This window comes from Mus caroli, unplaced genomic scaffold, assembly GCF_978045245.1.
Source record: "Mus caroli unplaced genomic scaffold, Mus_caroli_1 scaffold_8, whole genome shotgun sequence".
Lineage (NCBI taxonomy): Eukaryota > Metazoa > Chordata > Mammalia > Rodentia > Muridae > Mus > Mus caroli.
This window is the reverse complement of record NW_028227263.1, coordinates 27,445,870-27,470,281: the sequence shown is the minus strand read 5'-3', so window position 1 is coordinate 27,470,281 and position 24,412 is coordinate 27,445,870. Positions and strand designations below refer to the sequence as shown.

At 49.7% G+C, this 24,412-nt stretch overlaps 1 protein-coding gene across 4 annotated transcripts in view; it reads right to left on the bottom strand.

Annotated features, from left to right (window-relative positions):
* Syt17 (synaptotagmin 17) overlaps positions 1 to 22,546 on the bottom strand; it is a 65,679-nt gene extending 43,133 nt beyond the window's left edge. Inside the window, exons 1-5 of one of the 4 annotated variants that reach the window (XM_021168400.3) lie at positions 22,179 to 22,546; positions 17,587 to 17,604; positions 16,811 to 16,959; positions 11,019 to 11,167; positions 8,528 to 9,147 (exon numbers count right to left, since the gene is read on the bottom strand). In XM_021168400.3, the coding sequence (XP_021024059.1) occupies positions 8,528 to 9,147; positions 11,019 to 11,167; positions 16,811 to 16,959; positions 17,587 to 17,604; positions 22,179 to 22,193 (951 nt within the window). In that variant the 5' untranslated portion in view covers positions 22,194 to 22,546. Of the gene's footprint in view, positions 1 to 8,527; positions 9,148 to 11,018; positions 11,168 to 16,810; positions 16,960 to 17,586; positions 17,610 to 17,809; positions 18,008 to 22,178 lie in introns of those variants that run through there. The other 3 variants (XM_021168402.3, XM_029479142.2, XM_021168401.3) reach the window with 3 other exon arrangements.
* Between the last annotated feature and the right edge of the window lie 1,866 nt (positions 22,547 to 24,412).

Below are 24,412 nucleotides of genomic sequence, written 5' to 3'. Positions count from 1 at the left end.
CTTGACTTAGTGTACAAGCAAGGTAAGCCTCCATTTTGTTTTTCTTTTCCTTACCCCTCCTCCTCTTTTTTAATTAATTAATTAGATGAGTTTCATGTAAGCCAGGCTGGTCTCAAACTCAACAGGCAGCTAGCTGAGGTTGGCCTTGAACTTCTGATCTTTCTTCTTATCTCTACCTCGTGAGTACTAGAAATACAGACATGCTCTACTATGTCTGATTTAAGCAATGCTGGGGAGAGAACCCAAGCTTTTGCCCATGTTAGGGACACATTTCACCCACTGAGCCACACCCGGCCTTCTATTTTTATTTTTGCTCCTCAGGGCTGAGAACTCGTTTGGAGCAGTACCTCCATCTTTCCAATGCTTCTGGCACACAGCAGACCCACTGTAAATGCTGCCCAGTGAACTGTTTACTTATAGCTTTGTGTGTGGCATTCAGCCCTCTAAGAAAGCTTGGAGAGAAGGCCACTATTCTGGTGTCTGAGAGTTTCTGTCTTAGACTGGATGGCCATCCAGACACAGCCAACCAACTTCTGATCCACTCCATCACAAAAGAGCCAGATTCATTCCGTGCTGGGCAGCCAGTCAGCATCTTATTCCACATGCTCAGCCCCAACCTGAAATCAGGCTAGGTGTGCTGCCTGGTCTCCATCTACCCAGAGATCTCAGTGGAGAACTGATAGGCAGCTGAGTTAGACTCTGCATTGCTGTAAACAAACACTGAACTCCCAGGGATGCATCTCCTCTAACAAGACTCCACCTTCCACAACTTTACCACTTGGCAACAGTCTATTGAGATCAAGAATCTACCAATGGATCAAATCATTCATTAGGGCATAACTTTCATGCTCTAATCATTTCTGGGCAGACACATGCAGAGGCACGCCTTACTAATCTCCAGGCTTCTTTAATTCAATCGAGCTGACAATCAAGATCAGTCATGCAGCAACCTTATGATTGGACATGGTCCCTTCCCATGCAGAAGCACCATAAGGCAGGATGGCCTTGGGGACCTTCCAGGGAAGTGACTGGAAGACACAAAGGGAGAGGCTAAGTCAGGAACACTGGCCCTAACCTTTGATACCATTTCCTCCTTCCATTTCTGCAGGGAAAGCCTTCTTCTGCCCTACATTGTACTACCTCTCAGCAAACAGATACCGACAGGCCTGAGGTAAACTCATGGCAGGAACGTGTAGTGGTTTGAGTGAGAATGGCCCTTGTGTATTTGAATGCTAGGTCTCCATATGTTTGAATGTCCGGCCCCCAGTTGGTGAAACTGTTTAGGAAGAAGTAGGAGGTGTGGCCTTACTGGAAGAAGTATGTCACTGGGGGGTGGGCTTTTGGGTTTTGATAGCCCATGCCATTCCAGTTAGCTCTTTCTCTGCCTCATGGTTGTGGGTCAGATGTAATCTCCCAGCTACAGGACCATGCCTCCCTGTTTACTGCCTTGCTCCCAACCATGATGGTCATGGACCCACCCTCTGTCTTGGTCACGGTGTCTCCTCGCTGAAATAGAAAGTAACTAAGACAGTGCTCAATAACCATGCACTGTCTGAGTGACCACAGGATGTAGCAGGGACTCAGACAGGCGAGAGACCCTGTGATGCGTTTCTAGTTTATAGACAACTCCCATAACCAATGACCTACTTATGCAATGACTTAACTGGGCCTATAGCATGTATCATAAAGACTAAGAAATGCTCTGGGAAATCACCATTCCCCACTCCATTCCCAAGCCCACTTGGAACTGACCCATGAGAAACCTGCCACATTCAGGATACAGATGAACCACACCCGCCGCAGACAACGTATACTGGGCATGGTTCAAGTGTGATCTCATCCAGCTCTCAGAGAGCTGGGTGATGAGGATGGTGACGATGACCGGTAACACTATAGGGTTCAGGCACAAGTCTAATACCAGGAGCTTGGGGACTCTTGTGGAAGAGTTGTGGGGAGGACTGCAGCCTTGAAGGGGGTAGGAACTCCACAGGAAGTTCAACAAAGTCAACCAACCTGGACACTTAGGGGCTCTCAGAGACCGAACCACCAACCAAGGAGCAAACACGGGCTGGACCTAGGCCTCCCCACCCATCAGTCAAGTGGCAGAGCTCGACTGTAAGAAAGAAATTCACTTTTGGTATCTATACCCAGATCCTGGCACAGAGCTTCTAGGACATTTGGAATCCTTATAGTGGGCCGTGTACCTTTTGTATGCCAATGGCATTGCTTGATCACTGGGACCTCTAGGTAACTTAAGGGTGGGACTGACTACTAGAAAGACCACGAGTAGAGAGTTGGAGACAAGTATCTCCATTCTCTGACTTCCAGGTAGAGGTGGATGGGTAGAGGCTTAATTCAACCACCAGTTGACAATGGTTCACTCCATCATGTTTGTTACCATGGAGTGTCACCCAAACTCACAAGCATCAGGGGTTGGGAAATGTCCAGACTGGAGATTCTGTCAGGGTGGTAATAGAGTGGTGGGTTTGAAGGGGTGAGAGAGACGTCACGGTCGCCTCCCCCGTGCCTTTCCTAACATGCTCTTCTGCTGGCTGTTCCTCGATTGTATCCTCCATAAGGGTACTGTCCTGATGCTCTCTGTCCCAGTGCAAGGGGCCAAAGCCCCATGGGCTGAAGCTGCTGAAAATGTGAGCTAGCGTAAGAAGGAAAGGGCTCTGCTGGTCTCGGTGATTTACAGTCTAGTCAGACTAAGTGGTTAAGTGGGACTTATGAGTGACAGGCACTAACTTAGGCAGGGAAGAGTCTGAATTGAAACAAAGACGGCTTCAAGAGAAGTGGAGGCTAACACATACATTTGGTGTCAGAATTCTAGGTCAAACGGTTCACAGTGAATGCTCCCGAGGAGGCTGCCACAGAGGCCATAAGAGGCTGAATCTTCACACTGTACAAGCCTTCTGTGACAGGCAGAAAATTGAGGCTGAGCACTGCAATGGAAGCTTTCTGAGCACACCTATCTAGTAGGTGGGGGAACCGGGACTTGAACCCAGGCCTGTGTGACTGCAAGGCCCATGCTTTTATCTGACACTGGACCATGTTATCTGAGGAAGGCGGGCAGTAGAGATGGTTAGGACAGTAGCGAGACCTGTCTTGAAGTCAGGCTACCCAACTAATCCTGATTCTACCATGAAAATCTGTGTGACCTTGGACTAGTCACTCAATCTTTCTGTGATGCAGCCTCCTTACTTAAGAAGTAGGGATGTTCACCCACATTGCTTCTGGTTCCTCCTTTAGTTCTCGTTGTAACTAGGGATCAAATGTTCATTTTGGTGCCAGTGAGATGGCACAGCAGGTGTCCTGGTTGATTGTTTTTGTTGTTGTTGTTGTTGTTTTTTCCATCTTGACACATGCTAGAGTTGTCTAGGAGAGGCACCTCTATTGAGAAAATATCTCTATCAGATTGCCTGAAGGCAGGTCTGTGGGACATTTTCTTGATTGCCAAATGATAGAGAAGGGTCCAGCCTACTGTGGGCAGTGCCACTCCTGGGCAGATGGTCCTGTGTTGTATAAGGAAGTAGGCTGACAAACAATGGTTGGAGCTTGGGGACTCTTGTGGAAGAGTTGTGGGGAGGACTGCAGCCTTGAAGGGGGTAGGAACTCCACAGGAAGTTCAACAAAGTCAACCAACCTGGACCCTTAGGGGCTCTCAGAGACCGAACCACCAACCAAGGAGCAAACACGGGCTGGACCTAGGGCTCCCCACACATATGTAGCAGATGTGTAGCTTGGTCTTCATGTGGGTCCCAAAACAACTGAAGTGGGGGCTGTCCCCAAAGCTGTTGCCTGTCCGTGGGGTATGTTCTAGCTGGGCTGCCTTGTCTGGTCTCAGTGTGCCTAGCCTCACACAGACTTGATGTGCCAGGGTCAGGGAGTACCCAGGGAGGGGCACTCTTTCAGAGGTGAGAGGGGATGAGGGGAGGATTGTGGGAGGGGCAATGGGGGGGTCAGTGAGTGGAATATAAAGTGAATAAATGAAAAAAGGAAGGAAGGGAGGGAGGGAGGGAAGGAGAGAGAGAGAGAGAGAGAGAGAGAGAGAGAGAGAGAGAGAGAGAGAGAGAGAGAGAGAGAGAGAGAGAGAGAGAAACGCTGAGCAAGCCAATAAGCAGCACTCTTTCCTGCCTTCTGCTTCAGTTCCTGCTCCAGGTTCCTGTCTTGGCCTCTCTCAATGGACTGTGACCCATATATAAGCCAAATTAAACCCTCTCCTGTCCAAGCAGGTTCTGGTCATGATGTTTGTCACCGCAATAGAAAGCAAGTTAGAACAGCAGAGCAGGTAAGGGTGCTTGCTGTGTGCCTGGTGACCTGAGTTTGATCCTGGATCCTACACAGTCCCCACAAGTTGTCCTCTGACCTCCTCAAGCGCTCCACAGTATATGTACACTAAGTAAATTTAAGAATGTAATTACAATTTTAATAAGCTCTCAAGTGTGAAATTGATTTCTACTGAGGGAGGAGGGGCACAAGAGGCCCCCACACAGGGAAACTTGTAGTTTCTGCTGCCCTATAAGGCTCTGGTCTATTCCCCAGAAGCACTATGGAGCTGTCTATCAGAAGCTGAGTCAGAAAGAGCTTTAAAACACACACACACACACACACCAGGGTTCTAAAAGGTCAGGGCTGACAGCATCTCTGAGCAAGTTTAAAACGTTGCCACTTGCCTGGTTAAGGGCTGAATGGTGACAGTAGCAGTTGGTGAGGAATCTCAAAATACAGAAGGCAGTTAGGAGCCTCTGTTTACCAGGCTGTTTTTAGCAGTCCAGAAGGCAGGCTGGGGGCGTCTGTAACTCCAGGCAGTTTCCAGGTACTGAGCCCAATCAGCACAGAACTCTGAGTATCTCACAAGCCCTGGTGACACCACTCTATCTGCTGCTATCACAGTGCACATATGTCACTAGACATTTACCCAGATCTATGGGATGTACACATTAACAGTGTACCCCAAACTGCAATAGTGATGTGTTAACGTGGGCTTGTCTCTGGTACCATACAGAGACACATACTCTGCTGTGGTGAGTGAGGTGGGAAAGGGAGGACTGAGTGGGTAGGGTAGAGGGGAGTGATGGGAAACCTATACATCTCCCTCTTGATTCTCCTGCGAGTTCCAAACAGCTGTGCGCGCGCGCGTGTGTGTGTGTGTGTGTGTGTGTGTGTGTGTTGGCATATATGTATGTGGTCTTGTGTGTGTGCGTTCATGCATTATGTGTATATATGCATGTGGGGGGGTTAAAGGTCAATATCCAGTATCTTTCTCAATGGCTCTTCACCTTATTTTTCTGTAAATATTTATTATATTTTATATGTACGGGTGTTTTGCCTACATGCACATAAACATACATTACATGCATGGCTGGCTAGAGTTACAGACAGTTGTGAGCTGTCGGGTGGGAACCGAAAATTGAACCCCAGTCCTCTAGTGGAGCATCCAGTGTTCCTAACCACTGAGCAATCTCTCCAGTCACCTTCCACCTTATTTTTTGAGGCAAGGTCTCACACTGAACCCAAACATCCTTCTGCCCCAGTCCCACAAGCACTGGGATTACAGATGTATGCCTGGAACTTAGGTCTTTAAGTGGGTACTAAACTTAGGTCCTAATGCTTTCACAGCATCACATTACTAGCTGAGCCTCCTGCCAAGCCAATACATGAAAATAATCCTAGCCAGGCATGATGGTGCATGCCTGTGATCCTAGCGCTCGGGAGTCTGAAGCAGGAGGATTGTGAGTTCAAGGCTAGTCTAAATTGCTGGTAGGTTTCTCTGTAAGAACGGTTAAGAGCAAAGTCCACTGCATCTGGGTTCAAATGCCAGCAGGGAAGCCATGGCTACCGGCTTCATAGGAGGGAGGAGGAAAGGATGGGGAGGGAAGGAAGAGAGAGGGATTGGGAAAGAGAGAATGGAGAGAGGGAGGTGAGGAAGGAAGAGAAGGAGGGGTGGGGAGCAGGCCACAGCATGGCTCCTGGAGGACCATGCTGGACGGGAAACGAACACAGAGCAAGACCTCCAGGTTTGGGTGTGTGGGTGTCAAACAGGTTCTCTGCTTCTCCAGGGTTTTTGATGAAGAATGCTGTTTGAGTTTGGTAAGATGGAACTCTCCCCCATGCCCCAAATGTAAACTTCTGAGTGGCTGAAATGGGGTAATGTTTTGGACATCAATTGTAGTCAGCTATCGCCTTAGATGCAGGAAGTACCCAGCAGGTCCTGATGGCAATGCAAGAGGGAAGACTTGCCCAGAGAAAGTATCTATGGTCTGAAGCCAGACTCACGACAGTCCCTGTGCCCTGCCTGCCCTCTCCTTGTCCTCCCTGCTTCAAAGCCCTGCATCTGGATGCCACCTCCCACAATGGGCATCAGAGGTCTCTTACCTGCGAGGACCACAGGTCAAAACTGCCAGGGAGTTAAGCTCCCAGTTCTCAATAGCCTTCACTTAACAGTTCTGTGGGTGAACAACACTGGGCTCCCATGTGTGCCTTGCACAAAATCCTATGTCCCTGACAGGTTTAAGGACCAGACAATGGTCCACTGTGTTGATATGCACATCACACATTCCTGACTTTCCAAATCCCTCCTGGTGTCCCCAATTGGTGGCATCTCCCTGATAAATGATGTGCCTTGCCTCAGGGCCTTCTTCTTGGAGAATCCATATGAAGAAAGGGACAGATATCCATCTTGGAAGACACACACACACACACAGACACACACACACAGACACACACACACAGACACACACAGACACACACACACACAGAGAGAGAGAGAGAGAGAGAGAGAGAGAGAGAGAGAGAGCTAAAGGGACAGTCCCCACACTGGAGAACCCGTGTGCCATTGGGATGTGACATGGCTCACAGGAAAGGGTACACACTTAGCAAGCACAGTGCTCTGGGTTCAATCCTTAAGTACATAACTCTCCACAAATCAACCAATGTGCCTCTGTGAGGGCAGCCATGGGTCACTGAATTCTTGACCAAGATTGAACAGCTTTGAGATGCCCAAGCATGTTCGCATACAAATACCCTGTTTGTAACCCACTGGGCTGGGCCACCCTCAACAGTGCAGTGTATGTCTATTCCTATCTGCACCTTCTCCTTCCCTGGACCGTTCAGCTCCCTCTGCCCATAGAGGGTGCACACAGGGGTGCTTAATAGCCTTTTGGAGTCACAGCTCAGCCTGTGGCCTTAGGGTGGCTTCCCCAGCAGCTAATCACATGCCTCTCATCTCCAGGCTGGACACGGGAAGGAAGCCGATCACCGCAGAGTTTGCCTGAGAAACATCTGTGCATCATCAACTCCACTGCCCTCATTTTTTGTATTTTTTTTCCTTCCAAATCACTTTCTGAAAGTCAAAATGAGCGATAGCTTTATACCCTGACAACCCGTTTCCTGATTAAACAGGTCAGCATCAGTGGCAAAAGTGTTCCTAGGGTGGTTGGCCCACAAATCTGTATATCTGGCAGGCTTTCACAGAACTGGGGCTGGAGAGATGTCCCATAAGAGTCCTTGCTTCATAAGCACTCGGACCTGAGTCTGGACCCCAGAGCCTACGTGAAAACCCAGGCATGGCTATGCATGCTTGTAACTCCTGTGCTGTGGGATCAGAGACAGGAGGATCTTTAGGGCTTGCTGGACACCAGTCCACTCCAGGTTCAGTGAGAGCCCCTGCCTCACTGAAATAAGGCAGAGAGTGATGGAGCAGGATATATGCACATACTCGCACATGCACATGCAAATACATACACTCACACACGACTATGCATGCACATGTGCAGATAAACACATACTCATATATATATACATGCATACCTCCACACACACACTCATCCATGCATGTACATGGACACATATAAACATTTACACACATGTGCGTGTCCATGTACAATGTATGCCCATGCACATACACATACATACATGTACACACACTCACAGATATATGCATATGCACAGGCAAACACATACTCACACACTCATGCCCCTGCACACTCACACATTCATACACATTCACACACACGCATATGCACACACAAATACACATTCATAAACCTGCACACACACTATGTGTGCACACATATTCCTACATGCACACAAATATGGTGGTGTGTGTGTGTAAAACTCTGAACTTGGTCTACTCCAGTTCACAGTGTCCTGTGGTATAGCTTATATGCTCTGGGTTGTAAAACGTTCTGGTGACAATGGAGAAGAGGATGATTGGAGTTCTGAGGTTTTCAAAACTTCATATAATCATAAAACTCACAATAGAAACAACTTAAATACATTTTTTTTGTCTTTGACTTTTTTGACACAAGATCGTACATAGCCCAGGCTACTCCCAAATTCATTACACAGTTAAAGGTGACTCTGACCCCTCATTGCACCTCCCAAGTGCTGGGATAACAGGAATGTGTCACCACACCCAGCCTCAAGAGAAAAATTTAAATAGTAAAATGAATTAAAATAACAATCTTTAAAAAAAAAAGAAAAGAAAAGAAAAGAAAAGATTTTCTAAGGTGTCAAGCCTTACCTGAGAACTGGGGATCAGGGCCTTCCACCAGTGGCCACCCTTCACCAAGTCCACCTCGCACAAAGGCACCGCTACTTTCCCAATCACACAGTGGCGGGAGAATTTGTCAAAATCCACCACAGTGAGCAGCAGGGTCCTCCTCTGGGCTTCTAGGAAGGGGATCTCGAAGGTGTAGCGTTCCTCAAACACAGGCTTCTGGGTCTTGCGTTTGACTCCCGTCTGCTTGGAGTTCTTCTGGTCAGGCAGGAGGCAGATCTTGACGTAGGGGTTGGAGTGGGCCATGTCCTGGCGCGAGCCATCATGGGAGATTGGAGGTGGCAGGTCCCGGGCCTCGATCACCCTCACGGTGAGGTGGTTGTGTAGCAGGTCATACTGTGTGCTGAAGTGCAGCATGCCCAGCTGGTACTTGGACATGATCTCCTCGTCAGTCAGAGAGTCTACGTCATCAAGATTGGAGTCGAGGGAGTAAAGTCGGGGCTCAAACTTCCGGAAGTAGTCATCTGGCGTGTAGGTCCGGCGCAGCACAGATGGCTGGATGGGCTCCTTCTTGGCACTGAGAATGCCAAACTCAACGGGTTTGATGTCGATGAGTGGGGAGCTGGGGCGCCGGGAATCCAGACCTAAACAGCCACCAAGAACAATGGTCACCTGCTGACATCAGCAAAGGTCCCCAGACGCCCACTCAGGCTTCTCTGCTTCAATGGGCTCCTTCGTGCACACCGGAAATGCAGGTGTCTCATGAGTTTTGGAACTCATTTTACAACCCCTGACATGCCCAAGCACATAGATGCTCAAAACCTTTACATGAAACCACATGGGGGCTGACCTGATAGCTCAGCAAGGAAAGGCACTTGCTACCAAGCCTCGGAAGCGGAGTTCAGTCCCACATGCTGGAAAGAGAGAGAACCAGCCCCCAAAAGCTGTCCTCTGACCTCCACACATGCACCATGGTGCACAGACACACACACAGAGACAGACAGGATGACACACATACACAATATTTTAAAAAATGCAAGAGAACATTACCCATACATGCTTATCCATATACATTCACATATGTCCAGTCTGAAGCATGTGAGGAACATGTACTCCAAGCTAGCTATGAATACAGCTCAGGACATGTGTAGATGACATTGTATCCCGGTGCCAGAAGGCACCATCTTCAAATAGTTGCCATACCTAATAGAATCCAACTGCAATGAAATGAAACTTCCTGCATTTGTCCTTCTCCTACAGGGCGGTGGATTCAGTCCAGGGCTTCACGCATCTAGGCGAGGCTCTACCACTGAGCTGCGGGTGTGAGCTTCTCTTCACATTTTATTTTGAGATTAGGGCATCACCCAATTGCACAAACTAGCCTTGAACTCATAACACCCCACCCCCCACCCCTGCCTCAGCCTTTTGACTTAGCTAGGAAAATAGGTCAGCACCACTAGGCTTGGCGACTACGCCATATTGTTTAGGTAATAAAGACATGAAAAGGGGCTGGAGAGATGGCCTAGCAGTTAAGAGCACTGACTGCTCTTCCAAAGATCCTGAGTTCAAATCCCAGTAACTACATGGTGGCTCACAACCATCTGTAATGAGAGCTGACTCCCTCTTCTGGAGTGTCTGAAGACAGCTACAGTGTACTTATATATAAAAAATAAATAAATTTTAAAAAAAGACATGAAAAGAAAGTCTGTGTTAAGTATGAATACACGCGCGTGCACACACACACACACACACACACATTTTTATTCTTGGTTCTTTGAGACAGGGTCTTGCTAAGTAGCCGCTAATGGCCGGGAACTCACTATGTGGCTTGGGCTGGCCTTGCATTTATAATTCTCCTACCTCAGTCTCTGAATGCAGGTCAGTTGAAGCCGAGTTGTGTGCATACAGAGAAATACCTGCATCCTAGTTTACTGTGAGGGGTGGTAGCCCAGGAACATCGCCATCACACTCTTCATTCAGAGTTAGTGTGGTACCACGTGGTACTCTAAATGGATGATATGCCCTGAGCCATCTGCTTCTACAGCCCCTTGGATTATTAAGTGAGACATTAGCACACCTTATGGGTGAAGGAATAGACCGTGCGTGCCTTCCAGAGCCCTGCACTGGCAAGTGCGGGAGCCAGGAGGGAAGCTTGCCCTCCCCAGCTGAGGTGCAACACTGCCCCACTTCAGGAGGGTGAGCCCAGAGGCCAGCATGCCTGGGTGGAAGCCCAGTAGGCTACGAACAAGTGGAAAACATGACGTCTACAGGGGCAATGCCCCTTGGTGTCTGTTTTCCTGCTTCTGTGACCCTAAGCACTGCTGGGGTTGTTTTGGGAAAGGATCTCTGAGATAGCTCAGGCTAGCCTGGAACTCATACCACTCCAGGCTAGCCTAGATTCTCTTATCTCAGACTCCCAAGTGCAGAGATTTCTAGCATGACCCACCATGCTCAGCTAGCTTTCCCCCTGTACTAAGAGAATGGCCCCTCGACCCCAACTGTCCCAGGCACTTACTGGAGATTCTCCGAGTCAGGCTGTACGTGGACTTGGACGTGTCTGAGGATGAGCGTCTCCCATCAGGGGAGTTGGTCCTTGGGGTCAAAGGAACATCGCTGGCTGTGTGCACGGAGTCTCCATCCTTGTCATTGCTCCGGCTGGCCATCCTGCAGGAGGAGAAGGGGTTCCAATGGCTGCGGAGGCTCACCAGAGTTCCACGCGGGCCTCCACCTGCTCTCTGCCTTCTCCCACAGTTAAACCACTAGTTGTACCTTTCCGAACCATAGCAACATTCAGTGGCTGAACACAAGGACTCCTCCTATCTTAGGGTATTCATGGTGATGATGCAGCCTCTGGCCCATGCTACATCACTTATAACAATGGAAATATAGTCTTGCTTTTTTTTTTTTTACAAACTAATATAATTCAAAGGTGTTATCCCTGATTTAGAAAATAGCTTCAGTTGTGTGGAGGGCATGCAGACCTACACTGCTGCCACAAGGGGGCGCAACTGGGTGGACTGAAGCCGGAGACCTGTCAATCTTGAGTCTTGAAGGAACCTCTTGGTTGTTTAGATGCATTTAGTTGCTCTTTGGGATATGTGTCCTTCTGTCCCAACTGTCTCTGTGCCTCTGATTTAACATCCTTTAAAAATGTGCCATGACAATGTCACTCAAGGGTGGACCAGCAGGAGAACGGCTACAAAATGGCCCTGTGAATCAATGACTTGGGAACAGAAGTTGGAGGTGGAGAAGCAGTTATGGATTAGCAGTGGCAGTGACTCAACGTGATGCTAATGAAGACGAGAAATGCTAAGGAACTGGGGGAGGCATGGGCAGGATGCAGAAGAACAGATGGTGACGGAGATGAGAGATGAAAGATAAATGATAGATGATAGATAGGTAGGGAGATGGGTGGATGGACGGACAGACAGACAGACACACAGACACTTTGCATTGGAACTCTAGCTATATGCATCTGGGCGATTCCCTTCCCCTCTCTGTTACTCCACTGTTCCATCTATAAAATGGGAATAGCCACAAAGCCACCTTCTCTGCCTGGTAAACCCTCAGAATGAGTGAATAAGCATCGAATGATACAGCAAAGACATAGTTGGGCACTTGGAATGTTTTAGCTGATATTACAACAGGGGTGGCTCTAAAGCTAACCCTATATTGGGCACGATATACACCTGTAATCCCAGCATTCAGGAGCCTGAGGCAGAAGAATCTTGGGCATGAGGTCAGCCTACCAAAAAAGACCTGGTCTCAAACAAGTAAATAAAATGAGGTCTGCAAAGAGCTATGGGTGCTAGTGATACTGTGCACAGGTGAATACTGTGCACAGTGCAGCCTGAGCCATAACGGCTGATTAAGGCCATCCCAGCCACATCCCCTCAACTTGACATTTAAGCTTACAAGGAAACAAAAATGTCTTGGAGAAAAAAAATGCAAGCTTTGAATTCTACAGGATCTTTGGAAATAACCTATGGGCAGGCTGGGGCTGATTTAACTGTCAGACAAGACAGGCTGGAAAAGGGACTGGATACCTTGCTGGCTGGGTGTAGACAGTGGATGGAGCATGCGAGTCCCTAGGAGCATGGGGACAGGGGATGGAACGGGTCGGAATCAAACTGGGGCAGCTTTCCCTTAGCCTCTGGATGGAAAGGCCCCTGAACCCCTGTGGCCCTGCTTTTCAGCCACCAAGCTTCACTGTGACAGCCACCTCCTCCTATGAGACCCACACACCTTCAACATCCTTCAGCTTAAATGTCACCACCCTCCAGAGCCACTCAGACACAAGTGCCCGTGACACAGGGGCTTCCTCACCTCTGTGCTCCTCAGATACCCTGGGCCTCTCTGTTCCCTCTGCCTAAAGTGCTTTTCCAGGCCCTTCTCTTGTCCAGTTTTTGTTTTTTAACCCCGAAAGTATCTGTCTCAGTGGCCCCTACTCTAAGGACCATGATCTTGCCCTTGTGACTTTTCCCGCCCCTCTGAGTACAGCTTTCATTCTCTTCAATGCTGCACGGTCATCTTCAGGGCCGGCTTGTGTTTTACATCCCAGAATGATCTGGGGTTGGCAACACTCAGGTGCCCTGTCACTCCTGAACAGTGGGATCTGCACTCTGGTCAAAGCGGGCAGGGAGTGGTGAGTGGCACCTACGGTGCCCACAAGCTCTATCTCAGGCTGTTCTCTGGGCCATCCTGCAGTTAGCTATCATGAACTCCCTCCCTTGCAGATGGGAGGCGCAAGCTTGTGATGGGAGCTGCTTTGCCCATTGATGAACCATGGCATTCCAGGGGATCCCAGCTATGCTCCAGTCCAGCTGCATGTGTTCCGTGCCACAGCTGGGCATCCCCCGCGCAACCCATGAGAACCTCGCCTAAAGTAGCTACTCCATATAGACTTGCTGAGCACGTAAACAACCTGGCTTTCCTTCATTCTCCCATAAGGATCCTCCTGGCACTGCTTCAACAGAGCCAGGTAAACAGTGAAGCCACCAAGATCTTCACCTATCCGTATGACATTAATACAAGTGATAATGAGTACAGCATCCCCAGAGATCTCACCCAGAACACACAGAGGCACGTTCATCCACCACGTGGCACAGCACAGAGATGAGCCCCAGATGTCATGACAGGAACAGCCTCTCTCAGCCCAAGCACTTGACATTTCTACTTCCTGTCTGTTTGATAACATGTAACTGCCCACTTGGTAAACAGATCTGGAGAAGACGCAAGCTGCAGATCTGCCTTTTGAACAATTGAACCTGCCTCCCCCCCACCCCCCATACACATTCCTGCCCTTCTTGACATTGTGTTAGATGCCAAAATGAATGAAGAGCTGTTTAGGGTCTCGGGGAGTCTGGTTCACATTGCAGACTGTCCAACTCCAAATAGTGCAGTGCAAACTGGCATAGCATTGGTGGGTAACCTGACTCCCATGCTTGCTCTGTGTCCTAGACAACACTGAACAGTCCCTGAGCCTATTGACAAAAGCCCATCTAACCCTATGACGATGTCAGTGACTCACACACTATATGCACTCAAACAAACTACAGGGCTGGAAGATGGTTCAGTGCGTAGCATTTGTCACATAATGCTAAGGATCTGAGTTCAGATTCTAATGAAGGCCAGCATTCCTACTGTAAGATAAGAGGCAGAGATAGGGACCTGATGTATGTAGTAGAGAACAGCAAGACACCTTGTCTTGAGGTAAAAGGTGAAGGCTTGTCCCATGACTTCCATGGGTACTCACAAAATGTACACATGTGCACACACATACCATACACCAAAGATCAGGGAGGACGAGGTGAACAACTGCCAAGGGAACTGAGCCTCACTTCTCTGTGTTGATGACTTAAGACGCTTTCTCAGTCTCCTCCTAAGGTTTGTCAGATGGTCAACAGGCCTTTCAACTTTACACTCGGACACATGCACACATTTGTGCACATGCATGTATGTATTTGGATGTCTTTTTTCCTTCTGTTTTGTCTCCCATTTGAGAATCAAACCTTGAGTCCCACTGCAAGCACTGAACTCCATCCCCAGCCCTTGAGTTTCTGAGACAGAGCATCTCTGTGCGTCCCAGGTCTGGGATGCACGATCCTCCCACCTCTGTTTTTAGGACTGGGAATACAGACGAGACACTGTACCTGGCCATCAGCTATTCTATTGAGTGACTAAGATATGTGGCTTTTTAGGCTCCAAATGGTCTGAACTACTCTGATCTAAGGACTCTATGAAATGGGATTGTCTGTCACATCTCAGTTCTGTGCCACCTACTGGAGTCAGGCTACAACTTAGAGATAAATCGTGTCCTCGAGATCAACACAAGGTTTCTGTTAACACCCAAAAAGACCGAAAGGATGCTTACAGATCTGCTCCCGGGCTAAATACATTCTGAAGAGAGCTCAGTTCACATTTGTTTTTGAGACAGTGCCTCACTATGTACCTCAGGCTGGTCTTGAACTCACAATCCTCTTGCTTCTGCCTCTTCAGACCTGGGCTTAAAGGTATGCATTACTATAGCTAGCTTTCTTCGTTTACTCTTAATTACAGCCTGTAAAGCAAATTATTTTATGATTCTCATTCTCTAGTTGAGATAATCAAAGACAAACCAGGATTTATAAAATCATAAGGCCGGGGGCATAGCTCCGTTGGTAGACTGCTCACCTAACATTCTTAGCCCTGTGTGGTGGCACATGCCTGTAATTCCAGCACTTCGGAGGTAGATGCAGGAAGAGCAGAAGTTCAAGGTCATCTTTGGCTACATAGCAAGTTCAAGGTCAGCCTGGGCTACCTGAGACTCTGTCTTAAAAAAATAAATAAAAATAAGCAAGGCCACCAGGCCTTCAATCCCAGTACCCGAGAGGCAGAGGCAGGCAGATCTTTGTGAGTTCAAGGTTAGCTTGGTCTATAAAGAAAGTTCCAGGGGCTGGTGAGATGGCTCAGTGGGTAAGAGCACCCGACTGCTCTTCCAAAGGTCCAGAGTTCAAATCCCAGCAACCACATGGTGGCTCACAACCATCCGTAATGAGACCTGACTTCCTCTTCTGGAGTGTCTGAAGATAGCTACAGTGTACTTACATATAATAAATAAATCTTTAAAAAAAAAAAAAGAAAGTTCCAGATAAATCAAGGCTACACAGTGAAACCCTGTCTCAATAATAAACAAACAAACAAATAAATAATGGATGTTCCATCCATTTTGATCATCAACAAAGTCTCAAGCACTGTTAAGAACTTTTCTAAACACAAATTCATCAAACACATGTGGTAAATACTAATTTTTTTATTGTCCCATTTTACAGATGAAAAAACCAAGACTCAGAAAAGTCAAGCAACTTTCTCAGAGCTAGAAAGCTGTCGTAGAAACTGAACCTGATGGAACTCACACTGACTTGAAGCCACTGTGTTCTGGCAACATCTGAAACTTGCTTCTAAAAAGAGCACACATGCCATGATCCCCAACCCAGAGGAAAACTGGGGCTCCAGGGACTTCTGGGATTTCAGCCCCAGACTCCGATGAGACCGTTTCAAGTGCTACCCCTGGATTCAGTGGTACCCAGGGCCATCTCCTCGATGGGCCTCCCTCCCAGAGTTCCCAGCAGCTGTTGTTGATTGCTAGGTCTTTCCCAACCCTGGTCTCCTGGCTCCTCCCCAGTCTCTGACCACATCCCTCTCCCTGCCACAGAGAGGTGGATCAGACATGTGGCTGTGCTTCAAAACTGCATTCCCAAAATATCTGAGAGACTAGCAGATGGAGATGTTGTATTCGGGTGCAGGAGGGGAGTGGATTAGAAATAAAATGAAAAGAGCTGGGGTGAGCACTGCCAGCACTGGATGCAGTATGCATGGGCTTGGGCATCCTTTCCTGGGGTTATAAGGCCTTATTCAGGCCAGCCAAAAGCAGCATCAGAAAGGTGGTAGCAGCTCAGATTCACCAAGCACATACTTGGTGCAGGCCTGGGGCTGGGCCTTATGTCAGTCTGCCATGCTGCCTGGGAAGGAGGCACTTAGACACTGCTACCTTCTCAAAGTTCTTCAAAACAGAACACAGATCCTTTTCTGCTTGGATACTTAGACTACTTAAAGTGTCCCCAAGATTAGCATCACCCGGCTAGCATCTCAGAAGCTTGGTGTGAGCAGGAGCCTCACCACCAGCTGGTCTCACCAGCTGGCCCACAAATGAGGGGGCATAAAGAGGCCCTTCTTGGTTATGTCCATGGAAACTCAGTGTATCCCCCACCCTGCCTGCCCTCCAGGGGAGAGGCTGCTGGGAGGTAAACTCCCAAGTGGGGTACTCACAGCCATGGAGGAGTCTGGGCAGGGAAAGGCCCCAAGATCTCCACTTCATCTTCACTGGACTGGCAGCAGCTGGACTCATAGCACCTCTGACAGCAGTGTTGGCAAGTCCAGCCGCACAGCAGCACGTCAGAGATTCTAGAAAGCAAGCCCTGGGGCCATTGGGGAGAGAGAGAGAGAGAGAGAGAGAGAGAGAGAACACCGGAAATTATAAGCAGCCCATCTGGGATTGTCCCACCCATGATAAATAAATTCCCAGATAAATGAAAATTCCTAGAGCAGAATTGCTGGTAGGAGAAAAAAAAATTTTTTTTCTCTCTTATTTATGCACTGTGGCATACGGGACAGCAAACAGAAGTGGCTGCAGATACTCAGAGCAAGCCGAACGCTTGCAGGTGTTTGCCTTGGTAGTGTATGTGTGCCTTTCTTGACAGGTGGGTGGTTATCACAACATAGAGAGGGCCAGACAATATGTTCTCAAACACACAATGCATAGGGTTCTCTCCTGGCAAAAGAGAATAGGATACTTCAGGAAAAATAGCCCCAGGGACATGCAACTAAACTGGGGGAGACCGGTTGAGTTGGGACACACAGGCTGTCTGTCCAGCAATGCCCTTTTTGTCAGGGTCTCCCTTTTGGTAGAAGGGAATAGAAACTGTACCCTTGTTAATACCCTGTGACTCAGTACTCAATCATGCCCCAGCCCCACACCAGACACCAAACGGAAAGGCAAGCATTTGATTAGAATCCAGACCAAACAGATGATTGAATTAACCCACCTCGTTCAGTGGTTCCAACTGCCCTTTTAGAGAGCCATGGTGAAGCCAGGGTTGGGCGGGTGGGAGAGAGAGAGAGAGAGAGAGAGAGAGAGAGAGAGAGAGAGAGAGAGAGAGAGAGAGAGAGAGAGAGAGAGAGAGAGACCAGTTTAGCAATATTCCAGCAACTCAAAGAACAGCAAGACAAAAACAACAGAAAGCAGCCCGAGTCTTCCTTCGCACTCACCATTCTGGGGAGGGAGCTGACTTTACTACCAAGGTATGGCTATGTTTGCAGGGCTGCTGGGAGCCTCTTGGTTAACTAACAGCGAATAAACGGGAACTGTGAGCGTTTCCATTTGATGTGCACCGTGTGCTGTTATGAATCAGAGCGGGTAGATAGCTCGTCATGCTACTCAGCACACAGCCACACTTCAGGGGACTCGAAAACCTTCTCAGACTGAAATAGCCAGAAGCCAACCCAAGAGGGCCTGATTAGCTAAACTGACAGGCTGACTCCCCCGCCCCTGCCGGGGCCCTACCTTCCAATCCTGCTCCAATCCTGCTGGTAGAGAGCATCCTTCGACCACCCACAAATGGGGGAGGGGCTAGGAGGGAGCAAGGAGCTGATCCTCCCTCCCTGGTGTGGTTCCACTCCTTACCCCATCTTCTCCCCATAGGTCCCTGAGCTCTAAGCCCCCTCCTCTTCTTCCAAGAAGGACTCCTCTATGGACCCAGGATTCATTTTCTTTTGAAAAATTATAACATTTCTTTTGTGTGTCTGTGTGTGTGTGTGTACATTCACACACATCCACGACACCATGTGGAGGCCAGAGGATGAGTCTCAGGAGATCTCCTCCACCTGGTTCCAAGGATCAAACTCAGGTCATCAGACTTTGTGGCAAGCACTTTTGCCAGCTAAGCCATTTTTTTTTTTTTTAACAGACCCAGGATTTCATGATTTAAAAGGAAACATGGTGGTATTAACCCACTTGGCAGTGATGACCAGCTTAAGACAGATCCTAGACAGGAAGGGAGGTGCAGCCCAAGTCAGGGCTTTGGGGTGCACAGGGAGCCAGTATGGAGACCGTCTGGGTTTCTTCCCAGATGTTAACATCTCCTTGGCTCTTGCTCACTCCCACCCTTCCTCATAAACAAATCAAGGTGAGCCCTCTAAGGCTGGAGATAGCCCAGTCCCGCTCAGATCTAATACTGTAGAACTTCCCCTTGTGTTATTTTTTCCAGCTGCCTTCTGCCTCCAACATATGATCCTGGCTCCCTTTGCCCATGGGTTGCAGTTTTCTTCACAGACCTCGTATATGCTTGGTTGCTTGCTGGCTGTTCTGAGATGGGGTAACCTGTGGCTCAAGTGAGCCTAGAACTCTTCATTCTCCTGCTTTACCCTCTCAAGTTCTGAGATTATAGATATATACTGTCATTCCCAACTTGATTTTTTTGTAAGTTAAAATTAAAAGAGAGAGAGAGAGAGAGTTTAATTTTTCCCATGTATTTGTGTATACACATGTACATGTGTGGCATATGCACATTTCCCTGTACGCAACTGTGCACACCTGTATGTGGAGAACAGAGGTTAGTGTCAGGTGCCTTCCTCAGTTGCTCTGCCTTATTTTTTTTGGACACAGGGTCTGGACCAGGACAGAATGTGGAGCTCATCAACACGAGGCTGGTTGGCCAGTGAGCCACTGAGTCCCCCTGTCTCGGACTCCCCGGCACTAGGGTAACACACTACCACACTCAGCTTTTACATGGGTGCAGGGGGTTTGAACTCAAGTCAAAAGGGTCCAATTCTAAAATAAACATTTTTAAAAATAAATTAATAATAGCACAGGTGGTGGTTCTATTAACTTTTAAAACTCAAGCTCCTGGAAGTGCCATGGACTGCCTCGTGGGAAAGCACTTAAGGGCACTCACTAATCACAGATCCCTCCAAAGCTCAGACTCAGCTGAGTACAGGTGGGCCACAGAGCATATGCCCTAGTGAGTTGGGAAGGAGGTAGGCTCTGAGCCTGGGTCATTTTTTTTTTTATGAGACAGGACCCTTGGTATGAAAATGCTGTATGGCTCCCAACCTCAAAGTAAACACAACTTCTCTGTGGCTTCTGAGACAAGGCGATTTCCCCTAGGTACCAAGTGGGGCTAGCATGAAAAAGGGCTTAAAGATTTTTGACATAAGCTAAGCACCGCATGGTGTGTACCCATCAAACCGGCTCCAGGAGTCTGAGACAGGGAGGTTGTGAATTGGAGGTCAGCCTGGACTAGACTGTGTTTCAAAAACAAAACAAAACAAACAAAAACCAAGAGAGGTCATGTGGGCTGGCTGAGTGTAAGGTGCTTACCATCAAACCCAGTGATCTGAGTTAAGCCCCCAGGACCCACAGGATGGAAGGAGAGAGCTGACTCCCAGAGCCGTTCTGTCACACACGCCCTGGTGTGTTTGATCCTCCCCAATCCTCCGGTTCCCCCTAAGCACCCCAAAGTGAGAATTTGGATGTAAACTATTACGTTCCAGCTGTCTATGACATTCTGGCAATTTACAGGTGTGTTCTCAGGACATGGGTGGGCAAAAGAGACCCATTTAGCCTTTCATACAGCCTTGGTGAGCACAGAAAAGCCACTGTAAGCTCCCTCGATGGCACCCATCTTTCTCAAAGCTCAGGTGCAAGATGGTGGCCCAGGAGCAACCCAAGGTGGAGACAAAGGGGACAGAAAAGAAGCCTTAAGTCCAGGGCCTCATTCTGCCTTGTCACACATCCTCCGGGCTAAGTCTTCTGATACCGGTGGAGAAGTGATTCAAGCTAGGGATCATGAAGAGAAAATCCCAGGCACACAGGGAACACAGAGGAATCAGAGTTCAGAAGACTCCAGCTCCCTCTAACCAGCCCTACCGCAGGCTGGTGCATATCCTTCCAACAGAGAAGGACCCCTGTATTTCCTGACTTTCAGAAAGGCCCTGAAACTCATTGACCAAAATAAATAAAGCTTTGAGGGTGCATAGCCATGCCCACTCTCTGACCTCCCTTTGTGCTTGCTTTTTTTTTTTTTTTTTCTGTTTTCCCAATTGGAAAACTGTGACCAAAGAAAAAGAATATTACGCTCTGTGTCCCGTAGAAGTTCAAAGACTTTTTCTAAGAGGGAAGCCAGGACCATTGAGACATTTGACTTCCACATCTTCCTCCCAGCCTACAGTTTAGATCCCACCTTGACTGCTAAGTAGCTGTGCGGCCTTGACAAGTGACTCAATGACTCTGTGCTGACTACTGTAATCCCAGCACTCAGAAGACCGAGGTGGGAGAATCAGAGGCTAGCCTGGACTACATAGCAAGATCCTGCCTCAGAAAAAGAAAATGTCTAATTCAATGAAGAACCATAAAAGCCAGTCTCGCTGTTCTCTGCTCACTCTCTTGGGCATCAGAGGGAGCAGGGATCGTGACCTACACATCCTCAACGCTGGTCCATAATTGGTGTCAGCCAAGTGTTGACAAGCAACTATTGAATACATATTCCAACAACTTTCAGGACACAGATGTACAGTAAGTGTGACCTTCATTGAACTTGAAATCAGGACCTAAGCAACCAGTGACAAGGCAAACCATTCCTGGAGAATCAAAGCTAGAGGAGGAGAGGGTCCGCTTCTGCCAGGTGACAGACTATCTGAGGAACTGGATGGAACAAGGGAGAAGAGTTTGGTGGTGGTGGTGGGGGGTGTCTGCAGTCCCCACTCCACCTCATCCCCAAGCTGAGACTAGGGGACAAAAAGTGAGTTCCTGAATATGGGAGCCCCTCTGCTCATCTCCCCTATGGCTAGGGGCAGGCAGGCAGCCCTAGATGCTGCAGCTCTTCTAGGTCTGTTTGCGAGGTGGGGGGTAGGAGTCTGACCGTGTGACCTTGGCATGACCTGTCATTACTTTTTGTAAAGAAACTGGTTTCTTTGTCAAGCAGCACAGTCCACCCCCACCCAACCCCTCTAAAGGAGTTGGGGAGGGGGGGAGGAATTGGTATTTCTGGGAGTCTTGGGGGCGCTCTGTGGGAGGCATGGGGGGGGGGGGTCCTGCACTTCACAGATCTCAACATACTAATGTAACCGTCCCCATCTCCCTCACCAGTGTGCTCTGGCCTCTGGATGTCCCCACCCCTCTGCACCCAGCGCCCGGGCAAAGGATGTCCTTGTCCCTCCAGGTCTGAACAGCTGCCTCCAGCTGGCTCCACCGGCCAATTAGTCCGAGCCGTCACCACGGCAACGGGCGCTGGCGGGCCGGGTGGCTGGCATGCCCCGGGTCGCCCTCTACTTTCCCCCCTCTGGGGTGGGTACCTGGGGGTAGGGGGTGAGGAGTTGCAAAGTCACCTCGCGGTCTTCCCTCCCAGGGAGGAAAGCGCGAGGGTGCAAGTCCCACACAGGGCCCCTGACCTAGCTCCAGAACACGCACAGGTGCCTGCTCTGGGACACCCGTTGTTTTGTTGTATTTTCGTGTTTTGTTTTTATTTTATCCAGTAAGTTTGTAGGAGCTGGGTGGTGCGCACTCCCGCGGCGCGCGCTCCCGGCGGAGGGGGCGCGGTCCCCGGTATTCCCTGGCCGTCGCCCCCAGCCACCGTCCTACCTGGATGTACGCCATCTTCGCCCGCGCTCACTCACTCCGGCCCGGGCATGGCGTCGCCACAGCCCCTTTGCCCTCGCCGGTCCGGCGAGGTGGCACAGCCAGCCGGCAAGACATCAGTGGGCGGCCGGGTGGCCCCAGACGTGACTGGCGTGGCTGATGAGCGGCGCCCGCCCCTCTGCTGACCGCCCCGTCCTTGCCCAGCCCTGCGGGGCCGCCTCCCTGGAGCGCAGAACCTGGATGCCCGAGGTCCTCCGCTTCGGTTTCTGGTGGACCGGCACCCACATCCACACCTTGGGGTGCTCCCTGGTTGCAAAAAAGCTGGAGCGCCTGGCCAGGGAGCCCCGGGAGAGCCGCGGGGACTGCGGCGACCCCGGCGCAGGCGGGGCGGGCGACGCCAGGGCCAGAGCGCGGGAGGCGGGGGAGGGGATGGGACCTCAAAGGGGTGGGTGGGGGCGGTGCCCGGGTCAGCGCTGCGGGCAGGCACCTATCCACTGCCTGATCGACAGCAGGGCTTTCGGAAGACTGCGAGGCGGAGGTGACACTGCGCTGCTAGCTGTGGGTCTGGAGTTGGGGTGTCCTCTCCATCCTGCCCTCTCCCCAAGCGGCTTGGCGAAAGTTTTATACCAGCCGCACCCGATGCGCCTAGAACCCGGCTGTGGAGTGTGTAGAGGCTGAAGGGCGAGCACCACCCTGGAACCTGGTAGTCCCCCCACCCCAGAGCAGTACTGTGGTAGGGGGATGCTCACTCTCGCTAGGCTTTGCGTGGGCCCCTTTACCCTAACCCGCTGGGCTGAAGCCCTGGACGCAACAGGTCTGGCGAAGGGTGGCGGCGCAGCGCCACCCAGCGTTTGGCTGCTCCCGGGGGCGTGACTCGGCCGGATGGCATCTGGGACCCATGTCCCGGACTTGTCACTGCGATTTGGCTTCGCCTGCCGGCCCTTGGGGCTGAGCCCCAGCACTGGAAGATTCCTAGCATATCTTCCAGCCCAGGGTCTCCATCGCAAGGACACCAAGCTTGGCGCAATCTTCCAGCTAAGGACCTGAAGTGCACCGTGGTCCTCCTTGGGTTTCCATTTTCCATGCCTGGCAGCTGGTGTCGCTGCTCGCCAGCTCATCAAGCTTGTCACTTCAATCTCTTGATGTCCCTGTCCTTTCACCATTAAAAATGGGGTCAAATTTCTGCCCAACCTAGCTTCCAGGGGAGATAAACGAGTAAAAAAAAAAGCAAGTAATTAAGTATGTAATACACACAAGGAAAAAATCTAGCTTTTGGGAGTACGACATTTGTAGCACAGCACGAGACATGTTGAATAACGCATCCCTTGAGCCTAACAGCCATCACCTTCATTAGAGCAGCTGTGCTGTTTGTAAGAGAATCCGAGGTAGAGTTTGTTGACTGGTAGCCTTCCCTCAAAGTTGGAAGAGTGGGAAGGGTCGGTGGACCCTCGCTTAGATTCTGGCCACTCCCTCCTGCACCTCCCAGCCATTATATGTAATTCTACCCATCTGCATGAACCCTGTCCCAGAGATGCTAGAGTCTACGTAGACAGACTGTGCAAGGTTAGTTGAAGCGAGGTGGGTTGAGGAAATGACCTTCATATATGCAGCAAAAGGAAAGAGAGTCCCCCCCCCCCAGCGGTGCAGCTGCTTTGGGGTCACCCAGGCACGTGAAAGTAAACCACATAAACTCTGGTTCTCCAAGCTGGGTTTCGGTGGCCTAGCTCTTTGTTTTGTCTTTGGAGCCCTTTGGATAAAGTGTTTGTGTTTGTCTTGGGAAAGATACATTGAGGGTAGGTAATGGGGCTGGCAAGTCCTGGTTTCCAGAGCATCACTTCGGTACCTTACCGCCCACCCCCAACCCTCTGTGTCTCTACTACAGAGCCCAGAGCTGGGTAGGCCCAGGGCAAAGTGTCTGCTTGTTGCTGCACATTTTGTCCCCTGCTCTGGGATAGCTCTTACTTACAGATTCATGGGGAGACTGAGGTGCAGAGGTAAGGCCACCCCTCCCCCCCAAGGCAATGACTTCCCTGGTCCTGCTTGGCAGGCTTAACCACCTACTTATATCTACCTGTGGTTTTCAGTGTTTCCTTTGTGGGAGAGGGGGGTTCACAGAGGACAAGTACTTGGAGACATGGGTGGGGGATAGAGGAGTTTGCTAGGTGTTTCTTTTAATACTAATAACTAACTTAAATTATTATTTAACTTATTATTATTAGTAGTAGTAGTATTAATTA